This window comes from Poecilia reticulata, linkage group LG6 (assembly GCF_000633615.1).
Source record: "Poecilia reticulata strain Guanapo linkage group LG6, Guppy_female_1.0+MT, whole genome shotgun sequence".
Taxonomy (NCBI): domain Eukaryota; kingdom Metazoa; phylum Chordata; class Actinopteri; order Cyprinodontiformes; family Poeciliidae; genus Poecilia; species Poecilia reticulata.
In genome coordinates, this window is record NC_024336.1 from 11966304 (window position 1) to 11988419 (window position 22116).

A 22116-nucleotide genomic window follows, 5' to 3' on the forward strand; every position below is an offset into this window, starting at 1 on the left:
AACTTTTTGCTTTGATTATTTTCTGAACAGGCTTGGGCCTAAAATACCAAACACGGTTGTAAAAAAATGCTGTTTTTCTTAGTTAAGGATTCCCAGCTTGACAAACCCCTAAAAGGCGACTGTGTCACAATAGCCTTAAGGCTGTGTGCATCCGTTTTGTGCACATTTTTTCAGTTTTTTTTCTTCCACTCAACTTTCCATTAATATCCTTTGTCAGCGCTGTCTACTGGACAAGTGTCAAGTTAGTTGGTTTTAAAATACTCATTTTCTGAGAAATATAATTTTGACCATAATCAAAATTAAATGAAATCAGTTCATGTTTAATCCACCAATAAGTTTAACGTTTTTGAGTCAAACCACTAAAATAAATAAAGTATATTCTAATTTAAGATGTATGATTACAGAAGTTTCATCTCAAGCATAAAGTGCTTCCTCTGGAAGACTCACATGTACTGCAGCCCCTGATTTATGTAAAAAAAAAAAAAAAAAATTATAAAATTTTTATTCAATTGCAACTCTGTACATGTTGATGTAACACAACGTTTACACATTAATTTAATGTGTCAAAGAAATACTAAGAGACTTATTCACAGAAACGCTGTACTTGACCTGGACAGAGGTGTCCACAAACATTACTTAAAAAAATACACAAAATGTCCGCTGTCGGGTGGCAGTAAATCTGAATACACCGTAATGTCAACTTTGAAGGTAGGTTAGTAAATCAGGGTGGGTGTGCTGGTGTGTTGCTGCCCTCTTTGTTTTATGGTAGCGTGGTTTGAGTCACAGTCCTCTTAAAATCATCAAATTTCTCACCAGGAGATATTTTACATACAAAAAAATAAAGTGTTCACTTACACACTTTAAGTGTTCAAATATAAATGTTTGGAATCAATTTGAGGACCCTGGTTACCACTGAAGTGATACAATCGAGCTCAAATCAATGTGGTTTACTCTTCATTGAAGTGAACACATTAAAGGCAGTGATGTACAATATAATCAAAGTCCTAAAGGGTATCAATCTACAGAATTACACGTTAATCATGTATCAGATTTTTTTTTAATACAAAAAGAGTAGTACCAAGTATTCTGCAGACAAGGCCCCTCAAAAGATACTGACCGTCGATCTGAGATGAGGACTCCGCCTTTCTCTCAGGTGGTTACCATGGCTTTTGACGTGCAGGAGCTGAGGATGCCAACAGAAACGCATCATCTCCAAAAGCAAAGATGAGACCAGAGGTTCTCAAACGGGATACCTTTCTGTCCGTGGACCGGACAGCCCTCGGAAAATACCTTAAAGTCCACAAAATGCGTGCAGATCCTTGAACCATACCCCCCATACCAATTCAGTCAGGGGAAAGATCTGCAAATGTTGTTTGTACAGTAGAGTACAACAGGATAAAGGCAAAATAGTTTTTTACACCACACAAAGCTGTTCTATTAGTTTCAGTTGACCTAATGCAACCTCTCAAGATCAGGGCTTTTCAAAGTGTTGGTTGTGAATATCCCATAGGGGGCGCTAGAGTTCTTCAAGGGGTGGCCAAATGAGGGTAAAAAAACAAAACAGATGAAGTAACTCAAAATATTGAACTTCACCAAGCCTACGCCAGAGACAAAATAGATCTTTAGAGCATAAATATACAGTGTGTACATTTAGTTTGGGCCAAGGAAAATAAAATGAAGTGTAACCATGATTAATTAAAATCTATAATTGTCTGGAAGGACTTGGACGCTCCACTGCCATGGTGTTGTCTGCCAAGAGTTGCTAGCTAACCTCGCTATTAGACCGTGTCGACTTTGACGTCATGTTGAGACCCAACGCCAACGTTAGATGACCAAGGCTGAATGAACTATGGTTATAATAAAAAGGTAGCTCATACTTACAGCACTGTAAATGACAAGGCAACCAAAAGCATCATAGTTAATGCGGGTAAACCCCACAAGACCAGAGAAACTTGTATGAATGGAAGATCAAGTTAAACATTTACAGAAATAATAGCAAAAAGGTAGATGGGAGGGTGCAGATGTCCATTTGCTCTTTGATAAGCGAGCTACCAAACTCTGAAAATCCATAATCTAGATTAAAACTTGAATTTTTTTCAATCTGTTCTTTTCATCCATCACCAAGCGTCATTTTATCTACAGCAACACAAACGAGGAACAAGTACCTGTTACGCATTTCAATGTGCATCATTCACAAATAATACAGGAATTCACAGGACAGCGAGAACAATAAGGTTGTTTCATCAACCTTCCAGTTGCTAACGGTTGCGTCTAATGATGAATTCTCTTTGTTCCTGCGTTTAAAGCCGCACCAATCTAAAGTGCATCAGACAGATCTGGGTCACTGCCTCTGTGCAGCTGGAGAATGATGAAAGGCTGTCCTGGTCCCCCACCCTGCCTACGCCTTGTTGTCTTTCACCAGTGTCTGGTCTCAATCAGCTCGGCGCGCAGGCTCAGCCTCTTCAGCGTCTCATATCCAACCACGATGAGCACCGACGTGGGCATGGAGGAAATGATGCGGGCCGAAAGCCCTTTGGTCATCACCCAGATGCCCTCCTCCGCCAGCAGCTGCTTGAACGTCTCTATGACGGATGTTCGGCCCTCCACCTTAGAGAAGGATGATGATGATGATGATGCATGGTTAGCCTGAATCAGCGCTGGCAGATGAGGCGAGCTGATAAATGGTTTAAACCTTATATTACCAGGGGAAATAAACAACAACTTTGTATAAATAAACTCAACAGTTTGTTACATTTTGAGTGCGGAAGATTAAATGATTTCTTTTGTATGTTGTTATATTCAGCTTAAACTATATATAGACCATCTGTGTATTGTAAGACACGATGCTCCTAAACCTTAGGCTCATTGTCTACGAGTGTGATTAGATACTTTCAACTATTTTATGTTACTTTTGGACTCATGGTTTCCTCCTGGCTGAACGGCCTTTTAGCCCATATCAGAGTATGAATTGTTTCTCTGTGGATTACAACTTTCATAGACTTCAGTTTGCAACTTCACAATGTCTTTTACTTTGGTTCTGAAGTTAATATGAAGATTCAACATTAAACATGTTCGTCCTTGTGAGACAGAACCTGTCTCTGTCCTGAATGTTACGTTTCCCATGGCAAGGCTCTCTGTACAGCAATAGAGATCAAAAGTCCTTGAAGGTTTGTGACCAATGACCACATACTAGACACTTCTTACCACTGTGCTTCCCAATGAAGGTTGCTTTGTGACGCTCTTAGTCGTGTTTTGTTGTTTTGGGTTCATGCACTTCATCGATACAATGTCTATACCCACTTATCCTTGAAGGATTGTGCAGATAGTTCCTCCCTCTACCGGTTATGGGGCGAACAGTGGCACAGTTGGTAGAGAGAAGGACCTTTTTTCTTTGGGTGCTTCCTCCCACAGTCCAAAAACATGCCTTTTAGGTCATGTTGTGGTCTCTCCCAAGTATCCTTAAGTGTGTGTGTGTGTGTGTGTGTGTGCGTGGTTGTTTGTCTCTGTGTTGCTTTGCTGGTGACCAGTCCAGAGTGTACCCTGTTGCTTGCCTAATTTCCTGTGGTTTCAACTTATGATTTCATTCAATGACGTGCATGCAAATGTCATAATGTAAAGCACTTTGAAATGCCTTGCTGCTGACATGTGCTATACAAATAAAATTTGATTTGATTTGAAATGATTTTGGTTTTTGATGTTCACTCTCCATTATGAAGGTAATCAAGCAGAAAACCCCCCAGAGATGGTTCATTTATTTGTAATTGAGCTAGCCAGTCTCAAATGTCTTGAAGCACCTTCTGACATGTGGCAGAATTTATGGTAGATCCTATGGTAGAGGTTGTTTTTGGGGGGGAACCTCTTCAAGGATCTTCCGGTCTACTCCAAGGGTGAACTTTGACCGGGCAGTCGTTGGCACCTTACCAGTTGTTTTGAACATCCTACAGTGGGATACCTGATAACAAACCCGTCTGTGACCCCACCAGGCACATAAACTGCTACAATCATCTTTCTGAAGGCCTCAGACAGGTCATGTTTGTGTTCAACCTCACTCCAACAGCTAGGAGATCATCAAACTAAAGGTCTGAAGAGTAAACAATGACAACCTCCTTCAAAAGGTTGCAGCTTTTCTTACCTGAACTCTTGCACGAACAACATCCATAGGGTTTGTGATGGTGGAAGCAGTTGCCGCTGCCATTGGTCCTGCCACAGCCTGCAGAATCAGGTGGGGACATCCACTTGGTGCCATTAAAGATAATTTTTCTAAAAATGCAAATGACATTATACATCGTAAGGCCAAGTCGTACAAAAAGACATGCTGAGAAAACAAAAGAAACGCGGTGTTGATTTACCTGCATAAAAGTGATAAAAAGGCCACCAGAGGGCACTGTTAGGGATGTACGTGAGCAGCGATGCCACATAGCCCCTATAAAATCCCCTGAAACCATCGGCTGCAAATATCTGCACCGTTATTTCCCGCGATTGTCCAAAAGTAGGGTTGCGTTTAGATGTGGCGAGCATCATTTTTGGCTTCACCTTGAAGCGGGAGTGATGTTCCCCCTGTCCTTGCATCATCAGGTGCTGGGACACCACGTCAATGGGCACGGTGATGGTCTGAGCCACCAGCGACGCTGCCCCTCCTGCCACTACGGACTTGACCGTGTTGCTGGGAGAGTAGTGGGACACGTACTTGCGCACCAGTTCGTAGGTGGTGATGTACGCCTGTCCTGACACCAGAGTGAAGGTGTTGATCATGAAGCCTCGGTAGAGGCCCCTCACACCCTCCGTTCGCAGGATCTTGCAAAAGGCGTCAAAGGTGCCCGAGTACATGGCCTTCCCTTTCTGCACCTGCAGCCGGGTCCGGATTAGGCTGGCTGGGTAGACCGTGGCCCGGGTGGTCAACGTCATAAACACACCCAATGAGTAGAACTTCCTCTTGTCCAGGTCCTCCCATTCTATAATCTGGATGGCACCTTTCTGCTGCATGGTGCCGGTCAGGCCCTAAAGCCAAAGCGCTGCGGTCCTAAACGCTGCTGCTTCCATTATACCTGCATCAGACAGAAGCGTTAAGTGAATGATATAAGACAACCGTAAAACACCAGACCAATCTGGAGACCAGACAAACCAGGACTAATTGTTTATTGATTTCATTTTCTGCTCATTGTTTTGCCCTCTATGGTGAAAACATTTCTCTGCTTGTGTTGGCCTATCACTGAAAATTTCTAATAGACACGTTTAAATGTGTGGTTTTAACATGACCAAATGTTAAGTTATGAGTGTGAGTACTTTTGCAAGACACTTCAAAAACACACATTCCTCTATAGATTTGTAACAGCCAGACAGTTAAGATGTTAATTTCCCTCATTTAATATCTGCAACATTTCACACAATGGACAAGAGAAGTAAATCGGTGTTACCACAAAATTGATAAACCCGGAACTGACATGGCTTGTGAAACATACTCGTTAGAGTCAGTTAAGTCCGTAAGGGAAACGGAGACCACAAGAGGGGAAGTTTAAAAGCACATATTTCGCTGCTGACAAATTGGGAGTAAAATAATATCCAACACAAGATAAACAACTGCCCTTTAAACGTTTGATCAGTTAGTCAATAACTTAGTGATGTTTTGTTGGAAGAGGAAGCACGTGCACGTCGCAGCGTGTACAATACTCGAGCTGCTTTAGCAACAACAAACTGACATGGGGTTTTCCTATCGAAAAAACACAACTTAATGTCACCTAAACACACCGACTGAACGTACCAGAATAGTCATTAAGTTCACCGTCCTCGGCCACTGTCGTTTGGGTATCGAAGTTGTTTATTTACACTCGAACGGCCTCCGCTGCTGCAACATAATGGAGGGTCATGTCTTCCGTCCATTACTGCTCTGAACAAACACAGTCAAAGGTAAAAGGTCAAGGGTCTAAACTTTATCAAGACATCTTCAAATTGTTCTCTACTTTAAAGTTAATAAAAAAACAGGTTTGAAAAGCATTCTACTCCGATTTATAGGACTGAAATATTTACTTTGCCAGTTGTTTGTACAATTGAAGGAAGATGACGCATTCATGATCGGGTAGAAATTCTAATAAAGTACATTACAAGGGTGTCACGAAATAACAATTCAGATTTTGACAAAAGAAAACTAATAGGTAATAAAGTATGAATAAGCAAAAACATAGATAAAGATTTATACATACATGTAACATTTGTTGAATAATAATAATAAATAGTATTTCGTTCGTCAGTTACACAAACGTTCCTCGAACCAACAGTCCGAAGTGCATTGAAAGCAACACCGTTGACGTCACATGGCAACACTTTTTTAAAGTCACAGTGCTATTTATGATCTTTTCAAGCCATTTCTGACACTGATGCGAAAGGATTTGAATCTCATATTTGTGGCTTGGCTTAGTTTGTCCGTAATTATTTAGCAATATTTTATAGTTTTCACTTATGAACCTTGTAGTTATAATTTATCCTAATTTCATACTTAATAATTATGATATAACTAAATTACAATTATATAAATGCTTAATAATAACAACACACTATCTCATTATTATCAGATACTATGCAAATACTACGAGACACCCTTTCAAAATTTTGACTTTGCTTTTATAGTTATGCATTTCATGATCAAGTGAAAGCTAATTAGTGACAGAGACTACATCTCATTATTATGACTGAGGAGCATGTAATCTTATTGTGAGATAGTATTTAGTCATTATTACCTAATAATAATAATAATTATTATAATAAGATAGTATCTCAACTCTCACCTTTAACAAATCCTGTTGTATTTCTTAAAAACATGGGTTTTATTTTATCCAGATAGTTTCTAAAAATTGTTTTTTTTAATGTTTATTCTACTACAAATTTCTGGTTGGGCGTGACCGAGGAGCTCGGTACTCTGATTGGTTACATTACTGTTTGCTGTTTTGTAATTGGTCAACCCTGGGTTGGTTGTGCAGTGTGAGAAGGGGCCCGTGTTGATTTCAGGAGTCATCATGGCGCTCAATGCGACAATTAAAGGTAAAACGAGTCTTTTACGAACCTTCTACGGACAACTATGAGTGGCTACAGCGTGTAAACTAACCGAATAAAACCGTTCTGAAACGGACTCTTCGCTCGTAGGAGAACTTCGGCCTGTTTCACGTGAACGTTATATAAATGGCCCTGACAGAAAAGCTAGCATGTAGCTAACGCGATAACACAGATATGACAGCTAGTATGGTAAAAAAGAAAATGCTAAAGGCGAAACCCGTTGGTGTCTTTCTTGATGCCATTGCCACGACTTTCACCTAAATGTCTCCTGCTTGTGTTTTGTTTTATAACTAAGCTGGTTCTTGTTATCTCTAGAAGAGGTTATAAGCCGGTAGTTCGATAAGTGCTCTGCGCAAGTGTGCTTTACGATAAGAGGCTATGTTAGCAGCTCGCACCTAGGCTAGCTCTGCACCTCTCTTCCTCACCTTGTCATTATGAAAACATGCTAAGATGTTTTATTGAAAACCTGGGACACAACACTTTTAGCTTGACGGTTTACAGTCATTACATAATTTATGAAGAGACTGGGTTTAGTGTTATAATATTTGCTTAGAAAAAAAATCGGCCTTTCAGACCAGAGCCAGTGAAAAAGTCCCAATTTTTTCTATATTTAACATCAAGCAAAAGGTTTATAAAAAAGTCCCTGCTTTATCAATGTTTGTATCTCATATACATTATTACTTAATTCTTAATTTTACTGCTTTACAGTATTACCTATTATAACACTATTAACGCGCAAACTAATACATAATTACACACCTGTACACATATTGTAGTGCTGCTACCTAAATATGGTTATACAGTTTTTGTTTTCACTCTATTACCGTAGCATCTGTATTTATGTCTATGTTGGTAATAGCACATACGATACAACAGTGAATGGTTATATGCAGAATATTTATATTGTTTCTATGTCGTAAATATGTAGAGTCCATACCTGGCTTCACTGTGTGGCATTCAGGGTTCCTACAAAGAAAACATAGGAAATTTGATTTATATATTTTCTGAAGATCTGAAGTTCCAAACTTGACCTCATATACAACTGTCTAAATATTATCCAACCATATCCTCATACTGACAGGAATATGAATGATTTCTTTTAAATTCTTTACCATTGTAGAAATATCTGCCATACAAATATAGTTAAGTCTTGTTAAAATACCTCAATGTTAAATCAAATTTAGTCTGAAAAGTATGTGATTTTGTCATGGAAACTGAGTAGGAAACTCTTTAACTTTGTTTTTCTTTTTCACTCTTGCATCTATTGAAGCGTGAGACTAATCTGGTTCAACTGTGTTTATTCTTTTTCTTGTTGCTGCTGTGTATCCAGTATCCATCAATTGGTTTTATCTGTGACGGCCTCTTTTTGCATAGTCGTTTTATAGCCGGTGAACATACCTGCAAGGCAGTATTTTGTAAAAATCCACAATACTGTATGTGTGACAGGAAATTTGAATGTTAAATCAGGCTGTCGCATAGGGAGAAACTAAACATAAAAAGCTGGAGATTGTTTGTGAACTATTGTTGAGAATAATAATTTTCTCAGGTGACGGTAGGGTCTCTTTTAACTAGCAGAATAGAAGAAGTATTCTCTTCTATTCTCTAATAGTAATTATGTTTCATTTAATGGAGGAAATTAAGCTTTTTTGTTTTTACAGCTCTTTTCTAATCTTACGTCTGAGATTTTTAAAGTTAGTTACAGTAATTTTGAGTAAACTGTAGTTTAAAATATGATCTAACAAAAGAAACAAATATTACTATGTCTGCTAAACTTGTTCTATATTGATTATTGCACATCTAATAATGTAAGCCATACCATGTATGATTAGTGGTGGTATCTGCTCCGGTAGCCAGCAGTCAGCTGCTCGACTGACATTGCTCTCCAACTGTGGTTTTTATGACAGATCAATAAGGCCAGACTAAAACTTTTTAAAAAAAATATAAGAATAAAGCCATAATATTACGAGAATAAAGTCATAGTATTATGCGAATGAAGTCACAATGTTAAACACGTTGTAAAGTTCTTCTGCTGACGATAATTTGATACTGACGTCTTAAAATATGACATGTAGCTCCACAGAAATTTAAACATTCTCCATTTTAACTCAGTAATTGTTTGCATGGGAGTTGTCATAACATTAATACTTGAATCCACTGATATTATGGCTTTATTCTGAATATTATACTTTTTTTCTCATAACACCTTTTTTTCTCGTATTATTATGACTTTATTCTTCTCTTCTTGTACAATTAATTTTTTACTTTTTTGCAGTAATGCAACTCCTTCATAAGTTTTAAAACATTGTTGCTCTAATCGGACTGGTGAATATAAAGTCCAGTTTAATTTCTAGCCTGTAAACCTTAAAACCTCTGCCTCACTTGATACAGTAAACCAGCCTTTACCTGTGTCAATACGTCATGCTGCAACGCCACTATATTGTTGAGTCTGTTTTCAGGAAATGCTGCCGAGATAAGGAATCCCCCCAGTGTGTCCGTCCCTCCTGCTCATTATCTGCTTTGCAGGAATGTGGCTCCTGTCTGTTTACATTTCTGAACAATAACATGAAAACCTTCGTACGTGCTTCTGTGTTTGAGTCAGTAAGCTTTTAAAATCTTAAACACCACAAAGCAGGCAGTGGTGTTGCTGTGTTGCTTCTTGACGAAAGGTCTCATCCGTGTATTGTGTGATCTGACAATAGATGTGGTAAAGTTGAGGAAGATGGGAGCTGGACTTACAGTTTGATGCTCTGAATGCTGTAGATGGTTGGTCTTAAAGGGGCGGTATTAGCTTTACATCATGTTATAATGTTACATGATGTCAGCATCAAAAACATATCTGGACCTTTGCTTTGATTCTTTCATTGAAGTTTGAGAAATCCTTTAATCTCCATGGCAACGATTCAGTTGTGCAAACTGCCTGGTGGGATCTCGCTCTGCCTTCGAGACGCAGCTTCACCTCAGAACTGCAGTTCCCATGCTTCTGCCTCACAGAGCAGCCCTCTCCACAACTCCCCCACTGAGCTCCTTCAGACTAGCCAGCAGCAGTTAGCAAACACCTGGTGGAACACCTGAGCTCATTATAGGAGCTTCTTCTCAGTGTAACACTGGTGAAAATGTTGTTGAAGGTTTAATAGAGGAGCCATGTTGTGATGACTTCCTGAAGGCGGAGTTTCAGAAAGAGCAGGAGTTTTACAGATACAGGGGTCCAATTTCAAGGCGTTACATAAATTAATAACAGGGTTTCCCCCAGAAAACCTGCTAAGTCCGGTGTTGAAGACCTTGGGACAGTCCACCAGTGGCACACATGTTTTATGTTAAAAAATTAAGTTACAAAAATTCAGAGGTGCATGAGCAGGTGACGGCAGTCCAACAAGTCAACTATAAACCATCTTATCCTGTCTTTACTGTCGATGTTATTGGTGTATAAAAAAATTATTTAAAATAAACAAATGTCGCTTAGCCTGGTGGGAGAGCAAGTAAAGCCTGGTGGCCTGCCAGGCTTATAATACACTAGGGAAAGCCCTGAATAAAATTCCTTTTAATTCATAGTTGGTATATATAGCATCTTTATAACAACCGAAGGTAACTTTGTTTCTTGACTATGCCATAAAATGGCACTAGGTGTCTGGAAAACATATTACTACACCTTTAAATTAATCAAAGATGGGCTCAAACAAATTAATCACAGGTCTCAAATTTTGTCGTGGCAGAACTGTTTATTCTTATATATTCTATGCAGCATTTTTTTCACGGGACTTTACTGTCAGGCAGAAGTTTGAGTCGCGTGGAGACATCTTCATACACTGTGACCTGTGAGGTAACAAGCTGCTAATAGCTAGCTTGTGTCTTTTATTTGTAAGTGTAAATTTATCACCAGTTGACTGGGCAACATACGTCTTTGCAACATGATATCACAACCATCTGCAGTAACTCTGAAGAATCTGAATTGATGAGTTACAACGACATTTCATTCCCCTTTGGGATCAATAATTATTTTTGAATTTCAACCTGTACGATGCCAGACGCATTCTGTGCAAAAAAACTTTGGAAAAACAATCACTTTCTTTTATACATTTCTGTACAGGCCTTAAGTTTTATTCATAATGGTCTTAAAATGTCCTAAATTTGAGATGGTGAAACCTGCAGGAACACTGTTATTGCTGTCATATAATTCTTTGTTTAAAAAAAGAATTTAAAAGAGTTTCAGTGATATTTTTTAATGACTAGAAGACATTAAATGTTCTTTTTGGTCTAAGCATTAACTTCTCCTCCTCAGAGCACCCGTACGCCCATCTGATCGACACGTTACCAGATGGCATCAAATTCTACAACCCACGTAAATTAGGCGACCCGAGATACGGTGAGTTCACAGCCGCGCCATGTCTGTCGTAACATCGGCCGTACCCCTTGGTGAGTCAACTCTTTATTTTGTGACACGCAGACAAACTGCCGCTGTCTGTCCGGATCTTGCTGGAGGCGGCGATTCGCAACTGCGACGGTTTCTACACGAAAGACGAGGATGTGCAGAACATCTTGGACTGGCAGCAGCAGCAGGAAAAAGCAGAGGTGCCGTTCTCCCCGGCACGGGTCCTTCTCCAGGACTTCACGTGAGTTTACTCACTTTTTTATTCCTCAGCTGTGAAGAAAGCGATTGTTGGGAACAATGTTGTTGTTGTTGTTGTGTATCAGTGGTATTCCTGCTATGGTGGACCTGGCAGCTATGAGAGACGCTGTGGCCAAACACGGCGTCGACCCCGACCTAGTCAACCCTAAATGCCCCACGGATCTCATCGTAGACCACTCGCTACAAATCGATTACAGCAAATGGTTTGTTGATTAACTGAAAAGAAATCCCACCTTTGTTTGCTTACGTCAGTCTTTATTTCCTTTTAACCATCGATCCTTGTCATACCAGCGCCATACAGAACGCTCCCAACCCGGGTGGAGGCGACAGCTCCAACCAGAGTCAGCCTCCTCCTCCTCGGTCCACAGCGGTCCGGCCTCCGTCCAGAGGCGGCTCCCACTGCGGGGGCCAGCGGGGCTCCTGCAGCAAGGCCGCCTGCAGCGACCCCCCTGCCTCGTCGGGCCGTCCTACTTCTGTCCAGCAGATCGAAAACACTCCCCTGCTCTGCCCCTTCCACCTGCAGCCCGTTTCTGAGTACGTCTTCATCAGTCAGAGGGTTTGACAGGTTCAGTCTGTGTAACACTGGGACTAGATTCAAAGAGCTCGCAGAAGTACTCATGACGTTTGAACTAGGGCTGAAATGATTCATTTGATTAATTGCGATTGATTATTGAAATAGTCGTCAAGAAATTTAGTAAAACAAAGGCCAATTGCTGAAAGAACAACTCAGCTCTGCTCTGTTGAGGTTACATCCAAAACACTGTGTGTGTGTGCGTCCGTGTGTGTGTGTGTGTGTGTGTGTCAGAAAAAAACACTTGTTCATTACCCTAAACACACCACCCACTGTAAAATACTTGCAAAATTGCAGCAACAGTGAAAATATGAGAGCGAGATTATCCTAAATTAGGCATTAGAGAGGATTCCTGTTATTCATTCTGATGTGGGAAAGTTCAAAGGTCGTGCACATGTTAAGCATACTGGCAAGGTGATGTAGATGTTATTGTTTTGCTCAGTGTTTTCCGTTTTTGAGCTCACTGTGGATTTTACTTAATCTTTTCTGCAGAGTGGAAACGGCTTTGAAGAACCAGGAAATGGAACTGCAGCGGAACAAAGAGAGGCTTCATTTTTTTAAGGTACCAAAATATCGCCTGTGTTTGAATTTTCCCGTAGAGAAGATAAAATGAATGTTCATTTGGACGAGACACTTCGTTGAGCACCCACGTTTCTCCTCATCTGCCCGACAGTGGTGTTCGAAGGTTTTTAAAAATGTGAACGTGGTTCCTCCGGATGTCGGCGCCGTCCACCAGGTGAACCTGGAGTATCTGTCCAGGGTGGTGCAGGTCAGCGACGGCCTGATCTACCCCGACAGCGTGGTGGGCACCGACTCCCACACCACCATGATCAACGGCCTGGGAATCCTGGGATGGGGTACGGCCTCTTCTCACCGACGTTTCTCAGCTTTTCGTTTAGACTGCATCATCAGTAACTGGCTTCACGATTTCCTTCAGGCGTCGGAGGAATCGAGTCTGAAGCGGTGATGCTGGGCCAACCGGTGTCGCTGACCCTACCTCAGGTGGTGGGCTGCAAACTGGTGGGCTCCATCAACCCGCTGGCCACCTCCATCGACATCGTCCTCGGCATCACAAAGGTTCCTTTTTAGGATTGTTCAACCAGAGAAGCTTTAATTGTTCCAGATAACAATGCTCTGAGCTTCAGGTTTGCCTCTCTGGTCTTTTGTTTTCTCAGCACTTGCGTCAGGCGGGAATCTCTGGGAAGTTTGTGGAGTTTTTTGGACCAGGTGTCTCCCAGCTGTCGGCGCCTGACCGGACCACCATCGCCAATATGTGTCCAGAATACAACGCCACTGTCAGCTTCTTCCCCGTCGACCACGTAACACTCAAGCACTTTAAAAAGACAAGTGAGTAAAATAAGGAGCAATTAAAGTGGACATATCAGGTTTTTAATGTTGTCCTTTTCACATTTAAATCATTCAGTTGTGGTTTATTTAAATAGGAACTGCAATGCGTGCTGAGGTGCGTTTGACAGCAACTTGTTTTGGTACCGTCTCTTTAAATGCAAATGAGGCACTTCACGCCCCGCCTCCCTCCAGGTCACAGTGTTACACTTTATCCCGTTCGGCTATTTTTGTAGCTTAACAGCAGAAATCCATTTATCTACTGCCGCAGAAACGTTTTATTCTAAAATGAATTAAAAGACGTCAACGATATTTTAACACAAACTACAAGTCGCACACAACAAAATGTATTTGAGCTAAAAGTGTGGATTTTGTGTAAAATGTCCCATTTTTTTCTGTAATGTATTTTAATTCATCCTTCCAGATTTCACTGACGAAAAGCTTGAATTACTGGAGTCCTACATGAAGGCTGTAAATCTTTTCCGAAGCTATGAAGAATCCTCAGAAGATCCTCAGTTCTCAGAGGTAATTTCACATCAGATTAAAAAATAAGGGAAAAGGAGCAGTCAGCCTGTGTGACACTTTATTTCTTCTGTTCTGTGAGCAGCTAAAGACTTTAGCAAAGGCCTGTTGAGGGTGTGTGTATCACCATAAAATAGTGAAAATTGGAATTAAAAGTGCATTTGCTTAATGGAAAGTCGCCAATTTTGAAAAAAACTCAACTTTTTTGATAAAAAGCTTTGGCGCTGGGATGAGGTGGTTTGTCAGTCATATCAAAATTAGTGTATTTCACRGAACTGCAAAGAAAACGCTTCTGTCACGTGACACGAGTCACATGATCAGCAGCCGTATGTCACTACTGATGGAAAAGATGAAGAAGACGACAGGAAGTAGTAGGGGGAGGACGGCGCGGCGTTTAACTATGAACAAACGTATTCATGTGACATTTTAATTGTTTCTTAATGAAAACACTGCAGTTGGAGAATTGTATTTTTTCAACGTTAGTAGAATATGGACTAACGTTGAAAAAAACGTGACAAACATTTTGCACACATTTATTTTAGTGACTGCCTGCTACTGCTTAATGCTTGTCATTAAAAATCTTAATTCGACTTAGTGAGAAACATTATGTTGGGTTTTCATTATCTTTAAACTATTTCCTTTAAATTTAATAGAAATTAACTCTTAATATATTACACTGTAATTTTTTAATTGAATTGCTAAAATAAATTAACTTTTAAAATTGTATTCTAATTTAGATGCAGCTGTCTTCCTTTGTGCTCGACTCTCTGTCAACTTAAATGCGTTGTCTGAAACGTTTTAGAAGTCGTATCAATGAGCTCCRCTGAAGCTAGCGATGTTTGTGCAGGTGATCGAGATCAACCTGAGCTCCATGGTTCCCCACGTAAGCGGACCCAAAAGACCCCAAGACAGAGTGGCTGTCAGCAGCATGAAGGACGACTTCCAGAGCTGCCTCAACGAGAAGGTGACCTGGACGGGTGTACTTATTGATGCCTCCTGTTGCTAGGCAGCGGAGCTTCCCAGTAACTTCTCCTCTTGTCCCAGGTGGGATTTAAAGGCTTCCACATCTCCAAGGAGAAGCAGGACGTCCGTATCCCCTTCCTGCACGGCGGTCAGGAGTATCAGCTGGCCCACGGCTCCGTGGTCATCGCCGCCGTCATCAGCTGCACCAATAACTGCAACCCATCTGTCATGCTCACCGCAGGTATGCCAAAGTTTAAATTCAGACGTGAACTGTTTAGTCTTCTCAGCAAAGYTTAGCTCAGCTTCAAGGCGATGGGAGCTGGAGACAACACAGATAGCGTGAGAACACTTTTCATCAAGGTCGCAGTTCGGCTTCGCTCACTCTGTTCCTTGCCGTCGACAGGCCTGATGGCCAAGAAGGCCGTGGAAGCTGGGCTCGTCGTCAAGCCCTACATTAGGACCAGCCTGGCTCCTGGAAGTGGGATGGTCACCCACTACCTCAACGCCAGTGGAGTCCTGCCTTACTTCAACCAGCTGGGGTGAGAAGCTTTTATGCCCTGACAGCACAGGAAATGACATCAACAGGTTTCAGTTACATATTTACACTTTACATGTCAGAGAGAAGGTTTTAGCCTCGATCTGGTTAAATAAAACTCATGCAAAGCCGCTAATATTCAATCACCTAAACATATTTTATAATAATATACTGCAGGGAATTTGTTGTAACTTTTATAACCATTTTATTTTTATGTTTTAAAATAAGAAAACAAAGATAAAACCTTTTTTTTAAAGGATGGATCTATTTTCTTCTATGGGATGTCAAGTTTATTTGTTTAGCTCACTTCAGTAACAGAGAAGTTTAAAGTGCTTTAAACCATAAAAACATCATCCAGTCAAATACCATCATTAAAATCATCAAATACACATCGAATATATTGATTAACATTAAAGTTACTATGAATCAAAGTTGCATAAATAATGGCTGTGATCATGTGACAGGTTCGAGGTCATAGGTTACGGCTGCGCCACCTGCGTGGGGAACATGGCGCCGCTACCAGAAGCCGTTGTCGACGCCATCAAAAAGGTAACTCCCCCCGCCGCCGCTACCACGCCGCTACCTCTCCGTCTGCCCTCACTCAGACTCTACGCCACTGTCCATCGTTTCAGGGGGACCTGGTGGCCTGCGGTGTGTTGTCTGGCAACAGGCACTTCGAAGGCCGCCTGTGTGACTGCGTGCGCGCCAACTACCTGGCCTCCCCTCCCCTGGTGGTGGCGTACGCCATTGCAGGCACGGTGGGAATCGACTTTGAGAAAGAGCCTCTAGGTGAGACGAGCGCCACCCGCAGCTCCATTAAGCTGTTTCTGTAGAAGCTGGAGATCAGCTGGGGATTTTGAGGAATTTGGTCGGATTACAGTCATTGAGCAGGAAGGGATTCAGCTTCTTGTTTAGTCACCTCTCAACCGCCGACGAAGTAAAAAAAAAAAAAAAAATTTATCTTTTGCAATCTGGTTGTATTTTAATGTAAACGTTTAATTTGCTCTGCATAGATGCTTTGGAAAAGTTCTGGAATTATTTAGTCATTTTTAGAAGTATTTCTTTACTTGTGCTTTTTTTTTTTTTTTTTTTACACAGATGAGACTAAAATTAAGCATTTTACACTAAAGGCAGGAAATAGATTGTAGAGCACGGCATTCTGGATAAATACAACCCAAACAAATGCATGTGTCTCGCGCTAGCAGGAGACATGTCTTGTGGACTTTAGCCAAAGACAAAAGAGAAATCCTACAACAGCTAAAATCTGACGCTTCTCCATTTTTCTTTGCATTTTGCAAAGAAGTTTGCACTCGCGTCTTCTTCTGAGGTTTTTGTGTTGTTTCCTTAAGTGTTTCTTGGTGCAGCGCCACCACAGGCGAGGGGGCTGGACAGGTTTGTCAATTAGTTTGGTTTGTTTGACACGGTGCCGTGTGAAAAGGAACCGCTGAAAACGTAACAAATGTTGCAATTTTCATCCCCAATCAAACCAAGAAAGCATTTGGTCGGCTCAGTATTTAAAGTGTTGCAGAAAAGCTTCAACCACCAGATCCTCGTCTCTCTCTGGTGCATCTTGGGAGCATGTGAAGTTGTTCCAGAAATGTTTGGATCTCTTGTTACTTTCCATCCAATCTGATTGAATCTGAACAATTTAGCAAAGAAAAAAATGACCTAAAAAAGTGTCAAAATGTGAAAAAGGATATGATTTTTTTCTTTTTCTTCATTTCTTGTGTTCCCTTTGCTTTCCCTCGGAAAGCTCTTGCAAATAGATCTTGATTTTCAGCTTATGTTTCAAATTGAACAGGCTGGACTTCGGACGGTAAGGAAGTGTATCTTCGTGACATTTGGCCGTCCAGAGAGGAGGTCCAGCAGACCGAGGAGGACACGGTCATCTCCGCCATCTTTAAGGACCTCAGGAGGAGGATGGAGGTCAGAACCCGTTCTGTTGTTGTTGAATAAATCCTGCTGCGCATGCAAACCGTGACACTTTTGCTCTCCTTCAGAAAGGGAATACGTTTTGGAACAAGATTGAATGTCCAGACTCGTTGGTTTTCCCCTGGGATCACAAGTCCACGTACATCCGCTCGCCGCCGTTCTTCAGCAAACTCGTAAGTCCCTCCATCAGAGCCGGCGCTTCTTTCTGCATCGCAGCAACCGTCACCTTCTCACCTCTTCTCTTTTATCGTTTTTTTTTTCATCCCAGAGTAAAGATGTTCCTCCGCCCCAGTCGATAGAAAACGCTCACGCCTTACTGTTCCTCGGAGACAAAGTGACCACGGATCACATCTCACCAGCCGGCAGCATCTCCAGAGTCAGCGCCGCCGCCAAGTACCTGCAGAGCAAACGGTCGGTGTCGGACCGCCAGCTGATGGGCTGGTTTCTCTGGGTGATAAATGGTCCCAGAAGTAGTTTTGAGAGCATTTTTTATGTAATGGTAGAAGATGAATAAACTTTAAATTCTTATAAACATTTAACATTTTAATTATCCAAAACAAATAAACAAAACACTAGAAAACAACAAATAAAAAGAATTAAAAATTGCTTTTCAATAAACAATGATCTTTAAGCTTATACAGGAAAAGCAGGCAAAAGTGTCTGGTAGTGCGTAGTTCACACTTAGCATCAAATGTTAGCAGCGTGTCATTGATTCATTGCTAATTGTAACAGGCAGCTTTTCATTCACCAAGTTGCTTCAAATGAACTGAACTCTCACGTTGTGTCTCCTCGGCTCCAGGCTGACGCCGCGGGAGTTTAACTCGTACGGCGCTCGCCGAGGGAACGACGCGGTGATGACGAGAGGAACCTTCGCCAGCATCAAGCTCCACAATCGGTTCATCGGCAAGCCAGGCCCAAAGACTCTGCACATTCCCTCCGGCCAGACTGTGAGTGGAAACCTAACCAGTCTAGTCCATGTAAATGTTGAGTGCTGGTTGATTCAGCCTGAGTCCAGTTTCAATGGTTCTCTGTGCTGTGGGTGTGTGTGTGTGTGTGTGTGCGTCGGTGTGTGTGTGTGTGCGTGCAGCTGGATGTGTTTGAGGCAGCTGATCGCTATCAGAGAGACGGCACACCCCTCATCATCCTGGCAGGAAAAGACTACGGCTCTGGAAACTCCAGGGACTGGGTGGCTAAGGGACCGTACCTGCTGGTAAATCACACGCACACACAGATGTTTGTGTGGCTATATTTGTGGGGACTTTCCATTGACTTCCATTCATTTCTACAGCCTAAACCCTTATCCATATCCTAACCCTAGCCAAAACTCAATTCACACCTTAGTCTAAAATCTGACCCCTGACCCAAAAACAGTGTTTCTCCTTGTGGGGACCAGGCTTTTGTCCCCACAAGGAGCAGTGGGTCCCACAACGTAGTGTCAGGAAAATGGTCCCCACAAGGTATTACAAACAAACGCACACACACTTATAGTCATACTTTAACATTACGCACCATGAATGTTGATTGTATATTATTGAAATTACATCAAAATAATTTGTGAACATTCATTTTCTAGTTTCTACACAGAGGCTTAATTGGATTTAGGTGGATTTAATCCATCTCAGAGTTAGAATGGGCCTTTAACTGGGCCACTCTAAACAAATGATTGTTTTTTTTTTTTTATAGGGCGTCCGCGCCGTCATCGCCGAGAGCTTCGAGAAGCTCCACAAGAGCCAGCTGGTGGGGATGGGCATAATGCCGCTGCAGTTTGTGGCGGGGCAAAACGCCGAAACACTGGAGCTGAGTGGGAAGGAGCGCTTCAGCGTGGCGCTGCCGGAGAGCCTGCGGCCGCGGCAGCAGCTCACCGTCAGGGTAAGGCATCTGAGCCGCATCTGCGTCTCTGGGAATCTCCACACAGTTCATTGATTTCCTTTTGTGTTTTTTTCCCTCCAGACCAGCAAAGGGACGTCATTCAGCGTCAGGGCGCTGTTCGACTCCGAGGTGGATGTTATCTTTTTCCAACACGGGGGGCTTCTGAGGTACGTCGCTCGGACTGTGGTGGAAAATGGACCGGCCGCCGCCGCCACCGGCGAACAGCAGCCGACTTCAATCTGAATCCTTTGCCGGTTCTCGGTCTCGTCCGCTTCTACGTCCTCAGACTTTTGGAACGTCCGTTTTTTTTGTTTGTTCGGTTTTTTTTTTTTTTTTTAAACCTGTAGCGTGAGCGTCTTAAGTTAATACACAAAAGTCAGCATTTCTGCTCACAAGTATAAACCCAAGAAGAAGAAGAAACGGTGGCGTTCACCGTGTGTGGAGACTGTACTGCCTGTAAACGTGGTCGTCTTGTGTTTCGTTGCTGGAGAACTCTGGAGGTTTTTTATTTGACTGTTCTGTAGCCAACACCGCTTTGGAAAGCTAAGATGGAGCACTTCATCACAACCTGATTTTTTTACCCCAATATCACAATTCTGCATGTTTTTTCCCCCCGTTGGAGCAGAATCGTCTCTTGTGCTGGTGATGTTTCTTTAATTGGGTATTTTCCAGAAAATAACAGTTTTGTGATTAAATCAATTGTGTGTTAATGCTCGTCACCCGTACGATGCCAGTCAGAAGTTTGGCTTTTTATTTTCATGGTGCGTCAACAATACAACATACAACCAGCGATTTTATTTTTCAAAACAGTAATTCACTGTTTTTTCTACCGTCCAGTTGGTCAAACGTGTACATGCACGCTAAAATATATCTACATACACCCACTAATATTTTGTCAGATGTCCTTTCGCAAAGTTTTTTTCAGTTGTAGTCTGGCAGTTATTCTGACTGCATCGTCTTTCCAGAAATGCTGATAAATTTGAAGCATAACCCACAAATGTTCAACAGGGTGGGCATCCGGTCCAATCAGTATTGCTAACGTACTTTGACCAATCCAGAACCAGTTCTGATGTGAGCGTGTTGTTGTCGCAGAACTTTATCTTCAACTTTCATCCATTTGACCCAAACTGTTATCAACTCTGCGCAGATCAGAGAAACTCTTTATGGTCAGATTGGTCTCTTTGGTCTTAATGACAAGACATATGTATGGTAGTGGAGGCATCATGCTGTGGAAATGGTGCATTGTATACTGGTGGTGGTGGGGAGGGGGGGGGGGGGAAATTTGAATTCAATTTAAATATCTTTGCCCTGCAAAAACATACAAGCTCTCAGTACACTTGAGATTAGACTAAATTAAATTTAAAGTTATTATTCAGCAAAATATGAGCTAAATAAGTAAATAACTCTTTGTTAATTTTAAATAGTACTAGTTTCACTATTTGTTTCACTTGCAGTAAGAAATTTTACCCATGTCCTAAGTGGAACTATTGCTTTTTTAAAATTCAGTATTAAGAAATTATTTACTTAAAACAAGCTCCTATTTCTTGCTGAAAAGTTCCTTGTAATTTAGTTTTGTCTTATTTCAGGCGTACTAAGATATTTGCACTAGAAACTGGACCAAAAAATGTTTTGTGTTTTAATGCAGGGGTGTCCTAAGTGTGGCTCGGGGGCCATTTGTGGGGGTTGTAATGATTTTGATCAATCCCTGACCGCAAGTAAAAGCAACAATGGTAGAAATGAATTAATAAAAGATCATCCTGACGTCCATGTCCATAAACCTGATCAGGAGCTAGCTGATCTGATCTGCTCACTCCGCCGCCACAGCTACCAGTCTCACCAAAAATTCCCAATCATCATCAAATCTCCCAAATCCCACACTATTCATTAAAAGTCTTGCTTTAAGAACATTTTCCTCGCCATAATGACTGATTTGGCTCCGGGTGTAATTACAGCTTTTTGTCTCCTTTCTGCGTCCTTCGTGACGTAGAATGACCTCATTCGGTAAACATCACTTTAACTTCTTTGTCAAAGGGGGGTTTTTTAATGGAAAAACATTTTTTCAGCACTGATTTAAGGATTTAAAGGTGTTTGAGATAAAAACCCGCCAAATGTTGCGTGACGCTCTGGACCGGCACGTCACAGTTAATGCCGCCGTTTGTGTTGCTGATTATTTCCACAGTGGTGCGTCATCGTGTGATTTCATGAGCAGTCTGAAACTTGGACATGCTTTCTTTTCATCACCAGCTGCCAGAATGATTTATGTTTTCTTTGTTGTTGTTTTGGTGCCTCGTGAAGACATTTTAAACGCATTTATCTCCCCGTTAAGTATAACGGGAAGTGTAGCTCATCGTCTGTTTTCGGTTTGCCGCCTGGTTCCGAGCGGGTTGCTTAAATCGCAGGATGAAATGTTCCGGGGGCGAGGGGCAGTGAACCGCCTCTCAGCACGTCTTTATGTAAATAATTTTTAATAAATGGCAAAGATGACACGCTTACTTGTCTCTGAGCAGTGCTTCCCCCCTGGTTTGGAGTCTCTTTATGACCTTTTAATTGAGCATTTATTTGGCATGCAACCGTTTTCCTCTTTTTACATCAATTAGAATGACTGAAAGTATTTCTATTTGATAAATGTCAAAATAATAAGTTATTTTATTTCTATTTTTAAATTAAAATATTTACACACATTTCCGCTCTGTTCGTTTGCATTTGCAAACG

At 41.6% G+C, this 22116-nt stretch overlaps 2 protein-coding genes across 4 annotated transcripts; one reads left to right on the forward strand and one right to left on the reverse strand.

The window, feature by feature from the left end:
• Positions 1 to 486: 486 nt before the first annotated feature.
• Positions 487 to 6216, reverse strand: slc25a44a (solute carrier family 25 member 44a). 3 transcript variants are annotated; one of them, XM_008411196.2, is made up of 5 exons: positions 6198 to 6216; positions 5759 to 5884; positions 4350 to 5045; positions 4133 to 4260; positions 487 to 2607 (listed from the first exon to the last, which is right to left on the reverse strand). In XM_008411196.2, exons 3-5 carry the CDS (start codon positions 4981 to 4983, stop codon positions 2416 to 2418), a joined length of 954 nt encoding a protein of 317 aa, XP_008409418.1. In that variant the 5' UTR covers positions 4984 to 5045; positions 5759 to 5884; positions 6198 to 6216; the 3' UTR covers positions 487 to 2415. The 3 variants fall into 3 exon arrangements, with proteins under 3 accessions (XP_008409418.1, XP_008409417.1, XP_017160995.1); XM_008411195.2 differs by lacking the exon at positions 6198 to 6216 and adding an exon at positions 6025 to 6082; XM_017305506.1 differs by lacking the exon at positions 6198 to 6216 and having other exon boundaries at positions 5759 to 6016.
• Positions 6217 to 6928: 712 nt separating this feature from the next.
• ireb2 (iron-responsive element binding protein 2) lies at positions 6929 to 20292 on the forward strand. The gene is made up of 22 exons (XM_008411198.1): positions 6929 to 7032; positions 11321 to 11404; positions 11486 to 11651; positions 11734 to 11871; positions 11960 to 12202; positions 12732 to 12801; positions 12913 to 13096; positions 13177 to 13316; positions 13415 to 13586; positions 14008 to 14108; positions 14953 to 15069; positions 15150 to 15309; positions 15472 to 15607; positions 16068 to 16152; positions 16236 to 16392; positions 17405 to 17529; positions 17604 to 17708; positions 17804 to 17946; positions 18335 to 18482; positions 18623 to 18745; positions 19219 to 19404; positions 19486 to 20292. Exons 1-22 carry the CDS (start codon positions 7008 to 7010, stop codon positions 19645 to 19647), a joined length of 2970 nt encoding a protein of 989 aa, XP_008409420.1. The 5' UTR covers positions 6929 to 7007; the 3' UTR covers positions 19648 to 20292.
• Positions 20293 to 22116: the final 1824 nt, after the last annotated feature.

What these genes read in the sequence shown, in the direction of transcription:
- ireb2 (XM_008411198.1), top strand. Translation starts at nt 7,008, where the DNA reads ATGGCGCTCAATGCGACAATTAAAG. An exon ending in TCGTCCTCGGCATCACAAAG is followed by an intron (nt 13,317 to 13,414) that starts GTTCCTTTTTAG and finishes TTGTTTTCTCAG; the next exon opens with CACTTGCGTCAGGCGGGAAT. An exon ending in AAGATCCTCAGTTCTCAGAG is followed by an intron (nt 14,109 to 14,952) that starts GTAATTTCACAT and finishes ATGTTTGTGCAG; the next exon opens with GTGATCGAGATCAACCTGAG.
- slc25a44a (XM_008411196.2), bottom strand. Translation starts at nt 4,983, where the DNA reads ATGCAGCAGAAAGGTGCCATCCAGATTATAGAATGGGAGGACCTGGAC. An exon ending in TTTTTATCACTTTTATGCAG is followed by an intron (nt 4,261 to 4,349) that starts GTAAATCAACAC and finishes TTGCATTTTTAG; the next exon opens with AAAAATTATCTTTAATGGCA. An exon ending in TTGTTCGTGCAAGAGTTCAG is followed by an intron (nt 2,608 to 4,132) that starts GTAAGAAAAGCT and finishes TCCTTCTCTAAG; the next exon opens with GTGGAGGGCCGAACATCCGT.